The sequence below is a fragment of the Panthera pardus genome, unplaced genomic scaffold, assembly GCF_024362965.1.
Source record: "Panthera pardus isolate Hobbes unplaced genomic scaffold, ASM2436296v1 HiC_scaffold_27, whole genome shotgun sequence".
NCBI lineage: Eukaryota > Metazoa > Chordata > Mammalia > Carnivora > Felidae > Panthera > Panthera pardus.
Genome location: NW_026526843.1, coordinates 6,615,557 through 6,636,049, shown reverse-complemented (window position 1 = coordinate 6,636,049; position 20,493 = coordinate 6,615,557). Strand labels below are relative to the sequence as shown.

Genomic DNA, 20,493 nt, shown 5'->3' with positions numbered 1-20,493 from the left:
TCCCCGGAATGACTTATAGGTATCATGTAGATAACAACAGCCTGGGAAATAAATTCCACACAGGCACCACTTACGTTTGAAAGGCCCCAACTGCTGGAGGCCAGACTGTTTCATCTATAGTTAAGGAAGGGATTTCTGGCATTTTCTGTGAGCCTTCCAGGCCTCCTGCATCTCATCCCACTCACTAGGTAAAAGGGTGGAAAGAGGAGGTGCTTGTTTGGGATAGAACAGGGTGTGATGGGAAAATCAGCACAGGAGAGGGCCTTTTGTAATATTTAGTCTAAGGGTAAAAGTTTTGACAGTTATTAAATAAGTTTGCAGGAGGAAACAATGTCCTTGCTCTAAATATTTATATCACATACCGCAATATCCATAAGATCCTGAAGAAGGTTCTGGTTTGCATGTTGTAGCAGCTGGATGGACACTTGGAGGAAGTGGAGAGGGAATTTGGGCATGGAGTGGGAAATGGGCTGGAGAAGTCACTCCTTCAAGCCTGAGATTCTGTGAAAACTGGAGGTGCCAATCCATTTTTGTAAGGGAACTGTACTTTTTAAAATACGAGATCTTTTTTTTAATGTTTTATTTATTTTTGAAAGAGAGAGCACGAGTGGGGGAGGGGCAGAGAGAGAGGCAGAGAGAGAATCCCAAGCAGGCTCCACGCTGTCAGCCCAGAGCCCGACACGGGGCTCGATCCCACGAACCACGAGATCATGACCTGAGCCGAAATCAAGAGGCAGATACTTAGCTAACTGAGCCAGCCAGGCGCTCCTTTAAAGTACAAGATTATAGAGATGGGAGAATAAATTAATGGCTACCAGAGATTAGGGATGGTGATGGGGGTAGGGGGCAGGGTGGGTGTGACTACAAAGGGGTACACAGGGAGATCTTTGTGGTGATAGAATAGTTTTCCTCTTGATTGTGATGGTGGTCACACAAATCTACACATGTAATGAAATGGCATACAACTATACATACACATTGTACCTATATCCATTTTCTGGGTTTTATATGGTACTATAATTATGTGTGATGTAATCATTGGGGGAGACTGGGTGAAGGGCAACTTCCTGTGACTCCATACTTATTTCAAAATCAAAAGTCTTAAAGGGGCGCCTGGGTGTCTCAGTCTGTGAAGCATCCGACTTCGGCTCAGGTCATGATCTTACAGTTCGTGGGTTCAAGCCCCGCATCGGGCTCTGTGCTGACAGCTCAGAGCCTGGAGCCTGCTTCGGATTCTGTGTCTCCCTCTCTCTCTGCCCTCCCCTGCTCATGCTCTATCTCTCTCTCAAAAATAAATAAAATTTTTAAAAAAAGTTAAAAAGAATCTGAGCACAACTCTGCATTTCTTGTAAGTGACCTACAAAACCTTTCATTTATCCCATTTTTCTTTTGAGAGAACCCTCCCCCCACCTCCCCTCCCCCCATATACCATAACTCTTTGACTCTTGAGAACTAAAACTACAGACTTAAGAAACTTATTCTTTTCACTGGGTAGAGAAAAAAGTCCGAGAATGCGTGTGCCCTTCTTTTATTTTAATCTACAGATCTGATGTTTCAGATGAAGGCTATTTGATTGGCAACGCCTTGAGCAGACTGGGAGGATTCTATATCTGACTAAGCCAGCTCTTCTCCCTGCCATGGAAAAAAAAGCAGAAACACGTTCAATTCCTGCCATGCTTTCTATGTGAACAGAAGCGTAAGGGGAGGAAAGGAGGGAGAGGGGAGGCCACGGGGGGTGTGGGGTCTTGTGGTTCTCAAAAGAGAGGTTCCTCTCGGCTCAAAGGGGGCTATGCTTCTGGGTTGAGAAACGTGGAGAAATTGTCCCACAAGGTCAGGCACTTGGATGGTTAACAGTTCAGCCAGCCTCAGAGAGGGGGCAGTTTGAGTTGAAGGTAGAAATGTGAACTGGCTTCTCTTCCCCACCTTCCCAAGTACACCAGAAGAGAAGATGGACGGAGCCTGAGCCCTTCAGGGAACAGGTGGTTGTAGTGGGCAAGTTATAAAGGGATTTGGTATGGGAGCACCTGCTGCAGGCTGTCAACTTCCTGACACAGTCTTATCTCCCAGAGGCCCCATCCTGGCCTTCCTAGATTCCATGCATCTCACTGAAACTTCTTGAATGCATCTCGTCTGGCCCATGCAAGCAAGTGCTTGCCTATAAGCCATCTCATATTATTCTCTTTTGTTGAGTCACAGGCCTGCTGGGCTTGAAGCCTGGTTCTACCACTTACTAGCTATGCGATCTTGGGCAAGTTGTCTCAGCCTCTCTGTTCCTCAGTTTGCTCATCTGTTATATAGGGGTAATATCTGCCTTCCCGGGTTCGTCAAGTGACTGGCACCTCATAGGTGCTTAGGAAGTGTCAACTTCTCTTTGGTCACTGTTTCCCATGTGGATGCCCACATGGTTCCCTTAGACTGGAAGATCCTTGAGAGAGCTTCCTTCTCTTCTTCCCCGACCTTCACTCCATCACCTAGCCCATGGTTGGGCACACAGCACATTGTTACTGAGTCCTTGTTGGATGGAGCTTTCCCGGCTCCCTCAGTGATGCTGATGGAAACCCAGAAATGGGCATGAGGGAATATCAATCTTCCATTTCTGAGTATGAAGGTAACATGTTGAATTCTTTACTTCCTTGATATATTGTTATAGGAAAAGTGTCCCCGTGATAAGGCCTGCCTTTAGTGCAAATATAATTTTAGACAATTATGTAGCTCAAGTAAAATTAAAGCCAATGCCTCAGTATCTTGACAAAATGGCCTCCTGATTGGTGTATCAGAAGAGGAGCAGGAAAAGAAATCAATTAGGCTGGCATGCTCATTACCACAGAATTCAGAAAGTTATTAAATATAGCAACAGAATCTGGAATTGACCTGGTCAGATCTATACTTCATTGTCTTGGGACCACACCTCAGTCTTCAGTCATTTGTGAGGTACAGTGGAAAGAGTAATGGATCAGGAAATGGAGACCAGAGATACTGTCCCAGATTGAGTCATTCATTCACTCATTCAGGCAACAAATATTTACTGAAATTTAGTATCAGTAGTTGTGTGACTTTTTTGAAGTCACTTCATCTCTCTGGGTCTCGTGCTCCCCATCGGTCAAATGGTAACAAATCTATTTATATCATAAGTATGAGAATTCTGTGAAGGAATGCAGGGGCCAGAGCCTCGTAGACTGTTCCTGTTCTCTACTATTGTCTTCTATGCAATGGCTACGTGCATCGCTTGTGGTCATTTGAAAATTAACGTCCAAAGTCTATTTCAAGGGGGCTGAGGATGTTCTGCCTGTCTCATTTTCCTTCCTTACATGTTGGCAAGCCAACCAAGACCAGAGTGAGCAGGAAGGACAGAGAGCTCTGTTATACTGGGCTGAGGCATTATAGGGAATAGCACTCCACTTTGTGTTCCCAAATGGGCTGGACTTCAGACATGGCTCCTGTTATGGGTTGAGTCAGGTCCCCCAAAAAGAGAGGCTGAAGCCCTAACCCTGGGTACCTGTGAATGTTAGGGTCTTTGCAGATGTAATCAAGTTCAGATGCGGTTATTAGGGCGGGCCCTAAACCAATATAACCGAGGTCCTTATAAGAAGAGGGAAATTTGAACAAAGACACAGACACAGAGAGAATGCCATGTGAAGGCAAATGCAGACACACAGGGGAGATGGCGGCAGAGACTGAAGATGTGCAGCCACAAGCCAGGAAACACCTGGGGCCACGGGAAGCTGGAAGAGGCAAGGAAGCATCCTGCCCTCGAGGCTTCAGGGGGAGCATGCCATGCCCCTGCCACACCTAGATTTTAAACCCTAGCTCTTGGAACTGTGAGAGAATAAATTTCTATTGTTTTAGGCCACCCTGTTTGTGGTATTTTGGTACAACAGCCCTAGGAAACTAATACAGTCCCCGAACAAAAATAACTCCACCATGTACTTCCCTCTGCCTTCCATGTAGTCACGGTGCCTTTCGTTTTCTGTACAAGAACCCACATGAACATGATACCTTGGCTCCCTGGGCTCCGACCTAGCTCGCAGCGACATGGCTAAATGCACCACGAAGGTCGGAATCGTCGGTAAATACGGGACCCGTTGTGGTGCCTCCCTGAGGAAAATGGCGAAGAAGCTTGAAATAGGCCAGCACACCAAGTAGCCTTGCTCCTTCTGTGACAAAACCAAGATGAAAAGACGAGCTGTGGGGAATCTGGCATCGTGGTTCCCGCATGAAAACTGTAGCGGGTGGTGCCTGGACCTACAACACCACTTCTGCCCTCACAGTAAAGTCGGCCATCAGAAGCCTGAAGGAGTTGAAAGACCAGTAGAAGCTCCACCATTTAACACATTGCTAGCCTATAATAAATAAATTTGTGTGACAAAATTAAAAAAAAAAAAAAAGCAATGCCTCGATCCCACCGTCTAAAAATGTGGTCTCCAGAATGGCAGAAAAGGTTGGGTGGAATCCTGAATTCTGCTTTGTTTTTCAAATAAGTCAAAATGGAAGGCAAGAGTGCCCCCCATCTTTATCCTCTCTGCTCTCCACTTTGATGGAAAATAGTAAGAGTAGGCAGGCATGGGTCCTACAGGCATGGGGCTGACTAAGCAAGCCGCTGCTGCTGGGCCTCAGCAGGGAGACCATCTTGGAAGGCCACGGAGTCCATGCGGGGTCCTGATACAGGCCAGCAGGGCTTGGAGCAGAACTGACCTCATTTAAGTTTTCCAAGCACTGCCAGCTTGTCTCCACCTAGACTTCACTCTTGCAGCCAACTGGAAGCTGCTGTCCTAGCAAAGGAGGCATCCCTTCTGTAGGACAAATGAGCAATTCATTTAACCAATGCATAGATGTTATGTTGAAAATTACTCTTTGACGACCACCATAGTAAAAACTGTTCAGGCAAGAGTCATCAATGGATCCTAAAACTAGTGACTGAAAGTTTTATGAAAAACATGTTATTTACATAGTCTCAAAGTATCTCCCCATACATTAGTTACTCAGTACAAAAAGAAAAGTTGTATCTTTACACTGGAAAAACATGGCAGACGTCATCTTAACAATTAATCAAAGTTAACGTCACCGACAATCACTGGATCCCTTTTAATGTTTGACTCATGCTAGAAATGCATGACCTCTCATCATGAGGACACATCAGGCAAGCCCCAACTGGGGACCGTTCTGCAAAATAACTGGCCCGTGCTCTTCCAAGATGCTGATGTCTTGAAAGACAAAGAAAGGCTGAGGGCTGTTCCAGATGGAAGGACACTTGAGAGAAGTAAGAGACGTGACAGCTAAATACAATGTGTGATCCTAGACTGCATCATGGACCAGGAAGAAAATAGCTGTGAAGGACATTCTTGGTACAATGAGCAGAATCGGAGTATGACCTGTAGATTATATAATAGTATGTTGTATCTAATGTTATATTTCTTGAATTTGCCAACTTTACCATATGTTTATCTAACAGAATGTCCTTGTTCTTAGGAAACACATATTGATGTCTGCGATTTACTCCCCAGAGCCTCACACGCAAAAATGTGTGTATGAGTGTGTGTGTGTGTGTGTGTGTGTGTGTGTGTGTGTGTGCATGTGTGTGTGTAGGGAGAATGGTCAATGTAACAAGATGCTAACACCAGATGAATCTTGATAAAGGGCACGTGAAAGTTCCTTCTGCTATTTTTGCATACAATTTTCTGTACGCCGGAAGTATTTCAAATTAAAATCGTAAAAATGTATTATTTCGAGCATTTAACCATGTGCCCGATGCCGTGCTCGGTGTGAGATATTCAAGGGAGAACAAGACACAGGCTTGATCCTTAACCCAGGAGCTCGTAGTCTGGGATGGACAGGACAAAAAAAAAAAAAAAAAAAAAAAAGAGGCCAGCACATTTTGGCGTCACAAAGGAAGTTGTGAGAGCACAGAGAAGGTATGCCAAACCTAGACTGCCTGAGGAAGGGGGTCATAGGAGGCTGTTTCTAGAGGAAGTAAAGGGGAGGCTTCAAGTTGGAGGAACCGATTAAGTTTGGGGGTACTAGGGGCATACGCAAGCAGGGTTGACCGACGGACTGCGGGGCACAGGGAAGATGCCCGGACCTGTAGGCAGCAAGGGGAAGCCACCTGCCTCCTGAGGACAGACAACAACGCATGGATTAGCAGGTGTTGGGGGCCAGGCCAAAGTCCCCGTAGCTTCCTAGGTAACAGAAGAAGCGCAGACAGAAGCAAAACAACTTAAGGCTGTATACTAAATGTCCTAGAGACATCAGCCCCCAGACGGATAAATATATGCAACCTGGACAAATGCATGGCCCCAAATTAGTTAGGATTGCTAATAATAGACCGTGAGGCAGGAAGAGAACATCAAGTGATCATAAAAAACTAAAGACGTGATTTTTTGAGAACAGGATGAGCTTCACCAGCAATAAGGATAAGGTGGTACCCAATTAACACACAACAGGGTGGGGAGAGGTTGCTGTTAACAGGAAAAATCCTGAAAATAGTATCGGGTCCCAGAATAAAGGGAATCAGAGAGGCAGCACGCTGTTTCAGAAGTTGACAGGGGAGGGGCGCCTGGATGGCTCAGCCGGTCGAGCGTCCGACTTTGGCTCAGGTCATGATCTCCCGGTTCGTGAGTTCAAGCCTCACATCGGGCTCTGTGCTGACAGTTCAGAGCCTGGAGCCTGCTTCGGATTCTGTGTCTCCCTCTCTCCCTGCTCCTCCCTTGCTCACACTCTGTCTCTCTGTCAAAAATAAATAAAGATTTAAAAAAAATTAAAAAAAAAAAAGAAGTTGACGGGGGAATGGGACTTTATTCCCATTGAATTATAAGATACAAGAGCCGGGATGAGTATTCCTAGCAAGAGTGTGGAGGGAGCTCACCTGTTTTTCTGTCTTTGAAAACTTTTGTATTGTGGAAAATTTACAAAAAATGAGAACAGCATTAGCTTAAACCGCATGGAATTGCCGCCACGTGGGCATTTTTGCCCTACAAGAGCGGCGATTTCGCGTTTCAGATGAAAACGAACCCCCACATACCCGTCACCCAGCCTCAGCAATTACTGGCACATGGTCAGTTTCATGGCATCCAAATTCCAACCTATCTCCGGGGCAAACTGACTGGTTCGAAGCAAACTCTCTGGTGGGAGTTTTCGTTGTGCTTTTATTTTAATGATGTCCTATCTATAAAAGAGATCCAAATTACATACAGATACATGGATGTCTATATATAATGTTATCAGTTAATTATTTTTATTCCCTCACTGAGTAATATATTCACGTGGCTCCAAATTCAAAAGCTACATCACATTGTATACCTCGAATATATACAATTTTTCTCTGTCGCTTATATTTCCATAAAGAAAGACGAAAGCTACACAACAGAAACAGAAGGGCAAATGAGAAGTTGCCTTCCAAACAAACCCTGTCATCCAGCCAACAGCTCTCCCTCCTCAGAGGCAACCTATATGAACAGTTTTTATGTATCCGTCTGGAGAGGTTTTACACGTGGGTTAGCAAATAGACTGTGAACTATTCCCACTGATCGGTGCCTTGCCTCTTCCACTTAGCAAGAGAAACGTCCTCCCTTCTCCAGCCTCCTAGCGTTCCATTTTTATGAACCACAATTTATGTAACCAATGAAATCACTATCGATGGACTTTTCGGCTGCTTCCAATCTGTGGCCGTTACAGACAGCGCCGTCCCGACTCACCCTCAACACTCATCTTGCACAAAAGCAAGTAAGTATATCTGGACGAGACACCCCTCAAAGCTGAACTGCTGGACGAACGGGAACGTGCCTTTGGAATTTTGACAGATATTGCCAAACTGCCCTCTATCAGGTAGGCGTTATTGTACCGCTGTCCTCACCCCTCCGTCCGCACCGTTTCCTTGCTGCACGTCCCGCTTCCCCCCAGAGCTCCAGAGGAGACAGTTCAACGTGTCAAACTCAGAAACACCCCTCCGACCTCAGTTTCCTATTGGTCTCGCTCTACACTCTCTGGCCCACACGGCCACCAGCCTGTCCTTCCTCCCTTCTCCTTTCCCAGACGCCATCAGTAAGCCTGCTGGCATCCTTTCCTCCTTCCAGGTCAGCCCCATTTAGCCATGCTAGCATTGACCCCTGGACTCGCTCTCCCCGTGTCCTTCTGCAGCACCTGCTCTGCCAATCCCCAGCCCTGTGAAAATCCCACCACCCATTCTCTCCACCCCCCACTCCCGGGCTGCTGGCTATTGCTGGAGAAGGTCATGAAGTTGGCTCGGCTACAAAGCCAGGCCAGCCAGCCTCAGCGGGGCCCCAAGGGCTGCGAGGCAGTCCTTTTATATATCTGTATCAAATTTCTCTCAGTGATTGTTCCAAATCCTCTCCCTCTCCTCAGATCCCCTACCCAACCCCCTCTGCCCGACCCCTCAGTAGAGGGCCAGCTTTGGATTTCGATGATAGGACACAGGTCATTGGGCAGGAGCTCTCAGTGCTCCCTCTTTCCCTAGCCCTGCGCCAGTTCTCTGCCTTTCCCCCGGCCCTCCGTCTGCTTGTCCCCCACCCCTCAGCCTCATGGAAGCGAGGCACTTGCTCCTCAAGGTTGCCTCTTCCACCAGTGCCTTTGACACTTCGCCTGCACTTGGCCCCAGGAGCCATCCTCTTTCCCTTTGGGCAATCTCTCCCTCCCCACTGGTGTTTTTTTTCCCTCTCAGCCTAGAAACGCTTCCCACAAATCTGTGTCACTGTTCCACACTACCGCCGAGCTTTTAAAGATGGAGCCATCTTTAAAATTACACAAGTAATTCACGCCTCCTGGCGGGACTTCCTCCCTCCAAGTCAGCCCCAAGATTTGACAGAAAAATCAGGAAATTATAAGCAAAAGGAAGAAAAGAGAAACCACCCACAATCGCAGCAGCCGACTGTTAATATTTTGATATATTTCTTTCCAACCTTTTTTTAAATGCACATCTATGCACTTACATATCTATGTGTATTTTTTTTTCTCATAAAAGTGGATCGTAGCGTACATATTGTTTTGTCATAACATATTTCAGACATCTCAGCATTGCTCCGTATTAGCAATTGCTACGGATTACTGACCCTGGGTAAGTAAATTAACCTCCCTGAATCCATTTCCTCCCGTGTAAAATGAGGACTATTATTTATTATTATACTATTATAGGAACTACCTCACAGGGCTGTTATGAGGATTAAATAAGATAAAAATATATAAAAACACTTATCGCAGTGCCTGGCACACAGCATGCTGCATTAATGTTAGCTCTTCTGATCTTCCCACATCAATAAATATAGCCCCACATAATAATTTAATGAGTTCTGTCACTGCTGTGTCTAGTAGGAGTGACGAGTGCACTTGAGTGAGCCACCAACACACGCTCATTTGGTACATGAGCAAGTATATCCGCGAGATAAACTCCTAAAAGCAGAATTGCTCCTTCAAAGGCTATGTGCATTTATAATTTTGGTAGATAGTGCCGGATTGTCCTTCATCCAGTGAGAGTCACCATGAGTTCTCGAACTGAACTCTGATTGATGGATGTTGAGTCTGTTGCAAAGCCTTCACTGCTACAAACTCAAGACGGTGATGGACATTTTTGTAACCAAATCTTTGAAAAAAAATTTTTTTTACATGTATTTATTTTTGAGAGACAGAGAGAGACAGAGCACAAGTCCGGGAGGGGCAGAGAGAGAAGGAGACACAGAATCCGAAGCAGGCTCCAGGCTCGGAGCTGCCCGACTCAGGGCTTGAACTCACAGACCGCGAGATCATCAGATATTTAGTGACCATCTCCAAGGCCATGCACTGTTTTAGGCACTGTGCTCACTTCATGAACAGAACCAGTAAAAGGTTCCTGCCTTGGAGGGGCTTACATTCCAACAAAGAGACACAAAAAAGAAAATAAGTAACCTAGGGGCGCCTGGGTGGCTCAGTCGGTTAAGTGTCCGACTTAAGCTCAGGTCATGATCTCGCAGTTGGTGGGTTCGAGCCCCTCATCGGGCTCTGTGGGACCAGCTCGGAGCTTGGAGTCTGCTTGGGATTCTGTGCCTCCCTTTCTCTCTGCCCCTCCCCTGCTCGCTCTCTGTCTCTGTCTCTCTCAAAAATGAATAATTAAAAAAAAAAGTCACCTATAGAAAATGTTAGAAGGTGATACATCCTAGAGCAAAAAGAAAAAGCAGAGCAGGCTAGAGGGGATCAGGAGTACTGGGAGGCGGGGGGGGGGGGGAAGATAGCAATATTAATAGTTAATATTAATATTAATATTTCACAGTACAATATTAAATAGGGTGGCCACTCCAGTACGGTTTCACCTTATTCTAGTGATGAGGAATCACTGAAGGAGGCATTTACTTATATTCATCAACATCTTTGCCACATCCATACACCACGTGACACCTAACAATTCTGTTTAAATCAACTTACTTTTCCCTACTTGGATTTCTTTGTTTCTTTTCTTAAGTAGACCTCACGCCCAGTGCAGAGCCCAACTCGGGGCTTGAACTCTTGACCCTGAGATCAAGATCTGACCTCAGGTCAAGCATCAGACGCTTAACCGACTGAGCTACCCAGGCATCCCTTAAACTTACGTTAAAGGAAGCTTTATAACCCATGTGTAAATAAAAACCAAGAATGGCATGCCGAATGTCTAGAAAGGGAGACTGGAAGATACCTAGGATTGGCCTCTTCCTTTCCTTTTAGAGACCAGCTGGTAAATAAGAACGATCACAACAAGCACTTATAAAATTGTGTGCTTATGATTTGCCAGGAAGCTTAGCGTTTTGCATGTAGCAGATAATTTTGTCTTCACAACAACTTCCATGCTATCGGTGCCATTATTGTCCCCAGGGAGAAACTTGGGCACCGCGTAAGCCTCCCAAGTGTCAGTTTGCTCCTAAACAAATGGGGACGATAATGGAGAGAGAGGAGAGAAGGCCTGTGGCTTCTACCCACTCTTCGTTGTGTCTGGGGAGCGCTGGAGAGGGGGCAGGAAGGGGATGGACCGTCCCATCTACGTCATCTCCTGACCACTACGCCCCAAGTTCCAGTGATGGAGATTAGAGCTAAATTGTTGCTTTAAAATACAAACAACCCTCCCCAGGGTTAAATTTATTGGCCACTTCCAACTTCCTGTGAAAAACTTTAATCAGGACGTCCAAATTGATGTCAGACTGGCTAGGATGGGAGCTTTTCTTTTCCAGTCGAGTTAATATACAGTGTTATATGAGTTTCAGGCAAATGATATAGTGACTCAACACTTGTATGCCTTACTCGGTGCTCATCAAGATAAGTGTACCCTTCATCCCCTTTACCTATTTCACCCATCCTCCCTCCTACCCACCTATTCTCTGGGAACCACTATTTTCTTCTCTATAGTTTTTCGGTTTGTCTCATTTTCTTTGTTCGTTTGTTTTGCTTCTTGGATTCCACGTATGAGTGAAATCGTGTGGTATTTGTCTTTCTCTGACTTTTTCACTTAGCACTATACCCTCTAGATCCATCCATGTTGTTGCAAATGGCAAGATTGCATTCTTTTTTACGACTGAGTAACATTCCATTAGAGATACATACCGTGGACACTTCGGTTGCTCCCATACTTTGGCTATTGTAAATAACGCCGCTATCAACACAGGGGTGCAGGTGTCCCTTTGGGTTAGTGTTTTTGCATTCTACGGGTAAATCCCCAGTAGTAGAATTACTGGATCATAGAGTAGATCTATTCTTAATTTCTTGGGAACCACACTGTTTTCCACACGCAACGCACCAGTCTGCATTCCCACCAACAGTGCATGAGTGTTCCCTTTTCTCCACATACGATGGGAGTTTTGATTAGAAGAGGGAAGAAGTGTCTCTGGAGCATCGGCCCTGGCCCCTTCTGGAAGGGAGCCGACCTGGGCAGATACTAGTGGAGGAGCGGGCACCTGGACAGCTGGAAGGAAACAGGCAGCAGAAAGCTGGGTGGGAAGAAACGATGACAAGCTGTATCAACTTCAACGGTCTCTGCTTCAAGTCTTTAGGGAGAGAGGAGCAGAATCTAAATACGATCAATAATACATCAGCAGAGACACAGTGCCTAGGTGCTCTTAACCTGCTTCGTATCTCAAAGTGTGCTCCTGCTTTTCAACTTCCTGAGAAGTGTGCTGCATTTCTAAAAAGAGCCGTTTCATTCACATGAAACAATACAGGACTCTGAACCACTCAGTCAAAGAATTCGAACCAGAAAAACGTCTGGTGCAGTTACCATTGAATAACAATTCCACAGAGTCACAGAGATGAATCCAGGTTCCTTGAAAGGTTTACGACCAAGAAAAGTTCAATATAATATAGTAAACCTGGAATGTATTTGATTTATAAAGGAAAGACGAGCTCTTGTATAGAGTAAATGATATTTTTAAATGGCTTCGAGAAAATTGGAGACTAAAGAAAAGCTTCTCATAGAAACAAAAAAAAGCTGGGAGCAGAAGGGGTTAGTTCTCTGGGGCAGAGCGGGCATTGCCAAATGACCCCAAATAGCCCACAAATGCAATGTGTTAATGTGGGTCCTATATCACAGAGGAGAATAGTACTAAATCGGTTCTGTGCAGATCATCTACGATGGGATAGAAATCCTAGAGGCAAGCACACTACTCCTGATTTTACAGTGTAGAAAAGGAGATAGCAAAATCCTCTAGTCGAGAGCCTGGTGAACGTGGCACCACATTTTCTAGTATACAAATGGCTTCCTTCTCATGCCCAGCATTTGAGGAGTCCCAGACAAGACTCAAACAACCCTGGAACTTACACTAGAGTTCCTATATGCTAAAGTGAGATTAGCAAAGCTTGTTGCTTGGCAACACGTGCTCTATAAACCCTTGGATCTTGGGTACGGTGAAATAGACAAAGTACATCTAGTGTTTTGTTTCATTTAATTTTTTTAGTGTTTATTTTTGAGAGACAGAGAGACAGAACACGACTGGGGGAGGAGTAGAGAGAGAGGGAGACACAGAAGCCGAAGCAGGCTCCAGGCTCTGAGCTGTCAGCACAGAGCCAGACGTGGGGCTCGAACTCACGAACTGTGAGATCATGACCTGAGCTGAGGTCGAACGCTTAACCGACTGAGCCACCCAGCGGCCCCTGTTTTGTTTCATTTAATTTTTTTTTTAATGTTTATTTATTTTTGAAAGAGACAGAGACAGAATGCAGGTGGGTTAGGGGCAGAGAGAGAGGGAGACACAGAATCTGAAGCAGGCTCCAGGCCCCGAGCTGTCAGCAGAGAGCCCGACGCGGGGCTCGAGCTCACAGACTGCCAGATCGTGACCTGAGCCGAAGTCGGCTGCTCAACCGACTGAGCCACCCAGCCGCCCCCTTGTTTCATTTAAAAAGAATTTCTTCTTTGTCACCAAGATCCAAAGGCTGATACCATGCTTCATAGCTTTCCAGATGCTCACAGCCCCTAACCAACAGGACACTGGCCAATATCTATAAAGTCAGACTCTTCACCTGCCAGTAAGGAGGGAGTATGGGAGGCTACATACACATTTACTACGTCACTGGGAGTTTAGCGAGCCATAGCTTCTCTGAGAATGATTTATCTATGAATTTATCTCAAAGTTAACTAAAAAGAAGTGGGAAGTCATATGAAGCTATTCCTAAGAATTTTAGAAGACTCTGGAGAAAGTCAGGTCAGTTTATTTTCTGAATCAAATAGGATTATCTTTTGAAGGAAGTATGCCCTTTAGCTGATCATTTTAAACAGTGATGAATCATTGCATTTGGCCAAATAACAAAACCCAAGATATACAGGGTAAATTCTTTGAAAACAAATAAAATCCAATGAGCGTTTTTTAAATAAAATAAACGTATTTAAACATATTTCCTTACTCTCACTGATGGCTTTCTTATCTTAAGGGAGATTTAACACAACAAATCCTCTAGAAAAGCAGGATCTCAAAATGCAAAACACTGTTTAAATGAACCACACACATGAAGTACTCAAATGAATATGCATTGCGGGTGGGAATACAAAATGGTAACATCACTTTGGAGAACAGGCTGGCAATTTCTGAATAAAGTTAAACATGCACTCACCATTATAATATAGCAATTCTACTAGATAGTTACTCAGGAGAAATTAAAGCATACATCCACATAAAAGTTAAAACACAAATATTCATAGCAGCTTTATTCGTAATGGCCCCCAATTGGAAACAACCCAAATGTCCATCAAAAGGTGAATGGACAGGGGCGCCTGGGTGTCTCAGTCTGTTAAGTGTCAGACTTCAGCTCAGGTCATGATCTCACGGTTTGTGAGTTCCAGCCCCACATTGGGGTCTGTGCTGACAGCTCAGAGCCTGGAGCCTGCTTTGAATTCTGTGTCTCCCTCTCTCTCTGTCCCTCCCCCACTCACGCTCTGTCTCTCCGTCTCTGTCTCTGTCTCTCTCAAAAATAAATAATAAACATAAAAAAAAATTTTTAAAAGGTGAATGGACAAATTGTAACATATACATACAATGAAATATGACTCACAATAAAAAGTAATGAATCACTGATACAGAAAGCAACATGGATGGATCTCAAGGACATTCTAATCGAAACCAGCCAGACACAAAAGAGTGCATATTATGTGATTATACATGTATGTGAAACATCATAAAGAGAATCTAATCTATGGCGATAAAGAAAAGGAGACCAGTGATAACCTGAAGCCAGCAGCAGGGGTTGAGATTAACTAACTACAAGGGGGCATTCTCTCTGGCAATGGAAGTGGTCTGTATCTTGACTGCGGGCTTAAACTGGGTGCAGTTTGTGATAAGTATGTAAATTATATCTCAGTAAAGTTGACTTTAAGCATAGTATTAATGGAAAACTCTTCAAAAGTTGAAGATTTTTACAAACATTTTTATTTTTTAATTAATTAATTAATTAATTAATTAATTTTTTTAAGTAATCTCTATGCCCAACGAGGGGCTCAAACTCAACGACACCAAGGTCAAGAGTCACATGCTCTACCGAACTGAGCCAGCCGGATGCCCCCAAAAGTTGAAGACTTAAAGTTACTTCTGCTTAGCAAGTATAAGCATTAAGCATCCTGTTGGAAACTATGCACCAAGATGCAGTCCTTGCAGTGAGGAAACTACTCTCTTGAAAACACTAGGCACACAGAACAAGGTAGCTGAGTGGGGCGGTGGCAGCAGCCTTGTGGACACAGAGATGCAGATCTTTGTGAAGCCTCTGATGGGTAAAACTATCACCCTCACGGTCAAGCCCGGTGACACCACTGAGAATGTCAAAACCAAAGTCCAAGACAAGGAGGGCATCCCACCTCACCAGCAGCGTCTAATTTTTGCGGGCAAACAGCTGGAGGATGGCCGCACTCTCTCAGGCTACAATCTCCAGAAAGAATCCACCTTGCGCTTGGTGCTTTGCCCGTGGGGGGGCATCCCTGGGCCTTCCCTCCGCCAGCTGGCCCGGAAATACAACTGTGACAAGGTAAAATGTGCCGTGTTATTCTCGTCTGCACCCCAGCGCTGTCAACTGCCGCCAAGAAAAAGTGAGGCCACACCAAAAACCCGCGTCCCGAGAAGGTCAAATAAGGCCCCTCTACTGACTCTTACTTTGCTTGTAGGGCAGGCTCCTGCCCGAGCCCCAAGACCCTGTGCCCTCAATCAAGTTTCCCTTCCACTGACTGGAACAGTGAAAAAAACAACAACAAACAAACCCACAAACAAAAAATTAAGCACACAGGCACATACACACGGTGGAAGGCACTGGGCTGATGCTATTTGGAGCTGGTAGGTACAGTTTACCAGGATCATTTAAATAGTGCCTACCATGTGGGGAGCATGGCGAAAGAGATAAAAGGCAAAGGACTCATTAGGCTGGAAAGAAGACCAACGTGTAGATTAGGTTGGTCAGGAGAACTGGGATCAGATCAAGGACAAGAAATGGTGTTTTACATCACTATGAACCCTAGCTTGTCACTGTCATCTTGTTAGGTGCCTCTCAATAGAGAGGCCAGTCAATCTGGATGCAGCTTGACCGTGTCTAAAAACTGGTACAACGATCGGGACAAAGAGTGGAAAATGATGTAGGACAAGAGGTTCTTCAGATTCCTTGGCCAGGCTGTAGGGACTCTCTTTGCCCTTCCCATCAGCATGAAAGCCCTCTTGTTCTCTCCTTTCAGTGTTTGATAAAAAGTTCTACTAAGGTTTTAACAAATACAGGAGATTGGATAAGGAACTTATCTGGAGTGTTTTATTCATCTATGTAGCTTTAGAAATTAAAAGATGGGGAAATAGCTAATTGAGTATCTACCATATAATCTTTTTGACAAATTCCTACCACAGTATATTTATTTTAAACACTGAAAAAAATATTTGAAGCAAAATTTTTGCATTGAATATACAATTTGATAAGCTATTTTTGGGTTTACATTATATTATGAACATTTTCAAATGTCAAAAATAATATTTAAAATATTATTTTAAACACATGCCTAATCGTTTTTATAGTTATTCAGTTATCTTTATTTTTATTATTTTGTTTTTACTTTTTTTTAACTTGTTTTATTTTTTATTTTTTTAAATTTACATCCAAATTCGTCAGCATCTAGTGCAACAATGATTTCAGGAGTAGATTCCTTAGTGCCCCTTATCCATTTAGCCCAACCCCCTCCCACAATCCCTCCAGTAACCCTCAGTTTGTTCTCCATATTTAGGAGTCTCTTCTGTTTTGTCCCCCTCCCTGTTTGTATATTATTTTTGTTTCCCTTCCCTTATGTTCATCTGTTTTGTCTCTTCAAGTCCTCATAGGAGTGAAGTCATATGATTTTCGTCTTTCTCCGACTAATTTCACTTAGCATAATACCCTCCAGTTCCATCCATGTAGTTGCAAATGGCAAGATTTCCTTCTTTTTGATTGCCGAGTGATACTCCATCGTATATATATATATACACCATAACTTCTTTATCCATTCATCCATCGATGGACATTTGGGCTCTTTCCAGACTTTGGCTACTGTTGACCGTGCTGCTATAAACATGGGGGTGCGTGTGTCCCTTCGAAACAGCACACCTGTATCCCTTGGATCAATGCCTAGTAGTGCAATTGCTGGGTCGTAGGGGAGTTCTATTTTTAGGTTTTGGAGGAACCTCCATCCTGTTTTCCAGAGTGGCTGCACCAGCTCGCATTCCCACATAATCTTACAACAGGATTCAGAGTACAGTCGCACCGAACCAGAAGTATTCTGAAATTGCTTTAATTAGAGAAATCTAATATCACATTTTTTTAAGGAACTCATAATGAGATGCAAAAAAAAAAAAGTGTGGTGTGTGGTGGTCATTTCTCGGTCCCACACTTGAAGGATGTTGACGAACTGGACAATGTTCAGAGGCCAACGGCTAAGATGGTAATAGGTCTGGAAACCATCTCATAAAGACTAGAATGAAAACACAGAGAAGAAAACATTTGTGGCGACATGGCCACTGGTGCCAAATATCTGGTGATGGACCCTTGAGTTGTTGCCACCTTTTGGCTGTCGTGAATAATGCCACAAGGAGGATTAGCATACCTGTATCTGTTTGCATCCTGGTTTTCAAGGAGTGGAATTCTTGGATCATCTAACAATTCCATGTTTACTATTTTGAGGAACTGCGAAAATGTTTTCCACAGTCACTACATTCTAGCCAGCAATGTGCAAGGGTCCTATTTCCACATCCTCACTAATACTCGTATATAGCCTTACAAAGTTTTTTTCTGTTATATATCCACATAAAATAGCTACCTATGCCTTTTTAGGTTTAAGGCATACCTATACCTTTTTAAAACAAAAATGAGGTCCCATTAATCATGTTGCTCTTTCACTTGGCAATCTAGCGTAAACATCTTTCCCATGTCGAGTGACATATGACCATGTTATCATTCTTAATGGGTGCACAGATTTCCATGGAGGGAACGTACTGTAATTTGTTTAACCCAACGTTTTCCAAAGGCTGTACATAACATAGATCCCACAAGATCGCCCTCAAAAACAAGAACTTAAGTTAAAAAGTTAAAGATGCTTCATACCCTATCTCTTTTGTTGGGCTATCACAATGTTAAAGAAACGATTTCAATGGGTTTTCCTAAACTTCCTTAACCATCTTTTATTCTTCAGGACACTTAACTTATTCATATTTTATAAAACACCCTGGGAAATGGTGGCTTAACTGATCTGTGGCAAATACTAGGTTTCTTGTTTTTTACATTGAACTTGCCACTTCAACCACTTTCAAGCATGCAATTCTGTGGCATTACTTACATTCACAAGGTACACCATTCCCATGATCTATTTCCAAAACTTTTTCATCATCCGAAGCAGAGACTCTATGCCCATTATGAATAACTCCCCATTACCCCCTCCCCCCAGCCCCTACTATCCTGTAATCTACTTTCTGTCTCTATGAACTTATCTCTTTTAAATATCTCACTTAGCATGTTCTCAAGTTTCATTCACGCTGTAGTATGTACCAGAATTTCATTCCTTTTCATAGCTGAACAACATCCCACTGTATGTATGATGTAATTACACCATATCAACCGGTGATGAACACTGGGGTGGTGGCCACCTTTTCGGCTGTTGTGAATAACGCCACGAGGAACAACAGCATACAAGTATCTTTTTGAGTCCTCGTTTTCAAGGAGTGGATTGGAAGATCGAGGATCTTACGAGAATTCTATGTTTCATATTTTGAGAAGCTGCCAAAACGTTTGCCGCAGTCAGTGCACTATTTTCCATCCCAACCAGCAATGTACGAGGGCCCGGTTTCTCCACCTCCTCACCAACACTTGTTAATATCTCTTTTATTACAGCCATCCTAGTGGGTATGAAGTGATACCGCTTTGTGGTTTTGATTTGCATTTGTTTAATGACTAATGATATTGAACATCTTTTCATATGCTTATTGGCCATATGTAAATCTTCTTTGGAGAAATGTCTATTCATAAAGTCCTCTGCCCATATTTTAATTGGGTTGTTCGTCTTTTTGTGGCTGAGTTATAAGACCTGTTTACATATTGTGGATTAAACTCATCACATATGATTTACAAATTTTCTGGTTGTCTTTTCACTGTCTTGTTAATGTCCTTTGAGGCACGAAAGTTCTTAATTTGATAAAGTTCAACTTATCTATTTTTTCTTTAGCTGGTCATGTTTTCAGTGATATATCTAAGAATCCATTGCCCAATCCAATATAATGAAGATTTACCCCTGTTTATTCCCTAAAAATTTAATGGTTTTAGATCTTACTATTTAGGTCCTTGATCCATTTTGAGCTAATTTTTGTATACGGTGGGAGGTAGGAATCCAACTTCACTGTTTGGCATGTGGATATTCAGTTGCCCCAGCCCCATGTGTTGAAAACATTACGTTTTTCACAACAGTAAACATCCTTTTCAACCTGTCCCATATTTTTCCCTAAGAAAAATTTTTAGAAGAATTGCTGTGCCAAGAGAGGTGCACATTTTGAAGGCTTCTGATACATACCACCAAACGTCCTCCACAAAGGACATTAAGAACCCACTGCAGTGAATTTAAACACCACTTTCCCCATACTCTCAACAGCCGTGTATACTACAAACACATTTTAAATCTCTGCTAGTCAGGGGCGCCTGGGTGGCTCAGTCGGTTGAGCGTCCAACTTCGGCTCAGGTCATGATCTGGTCGTTCAAGAGTTCGAGCCCCACGTCAGGCTCTGTGCTAACAGCTCGGTACCGGGAGCCTGCTTCAGATCCTGTGTCTCCCTCTGTCTCTGCCCCTCCTTCACTTGCGCTCTCTCTCAAAAAAATGAATAAACATTAAAAAAGAAATCTGCTAATCACTGTGGCATGGGAATGTATTCCAAATAAAGTTTAAGAGAGGTTTAGCTGAACTTCCCTTGATAGTCCCAACATGCTAGCCTCCGCACCTTCCTTTCCAAAGGCTTCACACTTATGAAAAGATTGTCTAAGGACAGGACTCAATGTAAACTACTGCAGAGTTTAATATAAGTCGAGTTAAGGAAGCAAACTAAATCCTCCCTTTCAGAAGAGTGAGACTCGAAATGGAAAGTATAATTAGGTTCCTCTGCTAGATAATGTAATTTCAAAATATTTCCCTCCTCAGGGGCGCCTGGGTGGCTCAGTCGGTTGAGCGTCCGACTTCGGCTCAGGTCATGATCTCGCGGTCCGTGAGTTCGAGCCCCGCGTCGGGCTCTGTGCTGCCAGCTCAGAGCCTGGAGCCTGCTTGGGATTCTGTGTCTCTCTTTCTCTCTGCCCCTCCCCCACTCGCAGTCTGCCTCTCTCTCCCTCTCAAAAATAAACAAACATTTAAAAAATTAAAAAAATATGTATATTTCCTTCCTCAGCACAAAGTCACAAACCAGCTGTTGGCGACTTTCAAGTGTGCCCTCTTTTGTGTGTGTTCAACGGAGAGTTACCAAGCACAAGAGTCATGCCACGAAATCAACTAAACCGAAGTTAGAGGGTTTTTCTTATAGCCATATCCTAATTATCAAGGAAAAA

The 20,493-nt window shown here is 43.8% G+C and overlaps 1 protein-coding gene and 2 pseudogenes across 8 annotated transcripts in view; 2 read left to right on the top strand and 1 right to left on the bottom strand.

Moving 5' to 3' along the window:
• LOC109253721 (P2R1A-PPP2R2A-interacting phosphatase regulator 1-like) overlaps positions 1–20,493 on the bottom strand; it is a 106,699-nt gene that overhangs the window by 35,154 nt on the left and 51,052 nt on the right. Inside the window, exon 12 of one of the 8 annotated variants that reach the window (XM_019426926.2) lies at positions 1,504–1,632. The exons of 6 other annotated variants lie outside the window; for them this stretch is intronic. In XM_019426926.2, the coding sequence (XP_019282471.1) occupies positions 1,605–1,632 (28 nt within the window). In that variant the 3' untranslated portion in view covers positions 1,504–1,604. Of the gene's footprint in view, positions 1–1,503; positions 1,633–16,569; positions 17,393–20,493 lie in introns of those variants that run through there. One more of the 8 variants, XM_019426923.2, reaches the window with a different exon arrangement.
• LOC128773921 (60S ribosomal protein L37a-like) lies at positions 3,995–4,348 on the top strand (annotated as a pseudogene).
• Positions 14,912–15,548, top strand: LOC109253723 (ubiquitin-like; annotated as a pseudogene).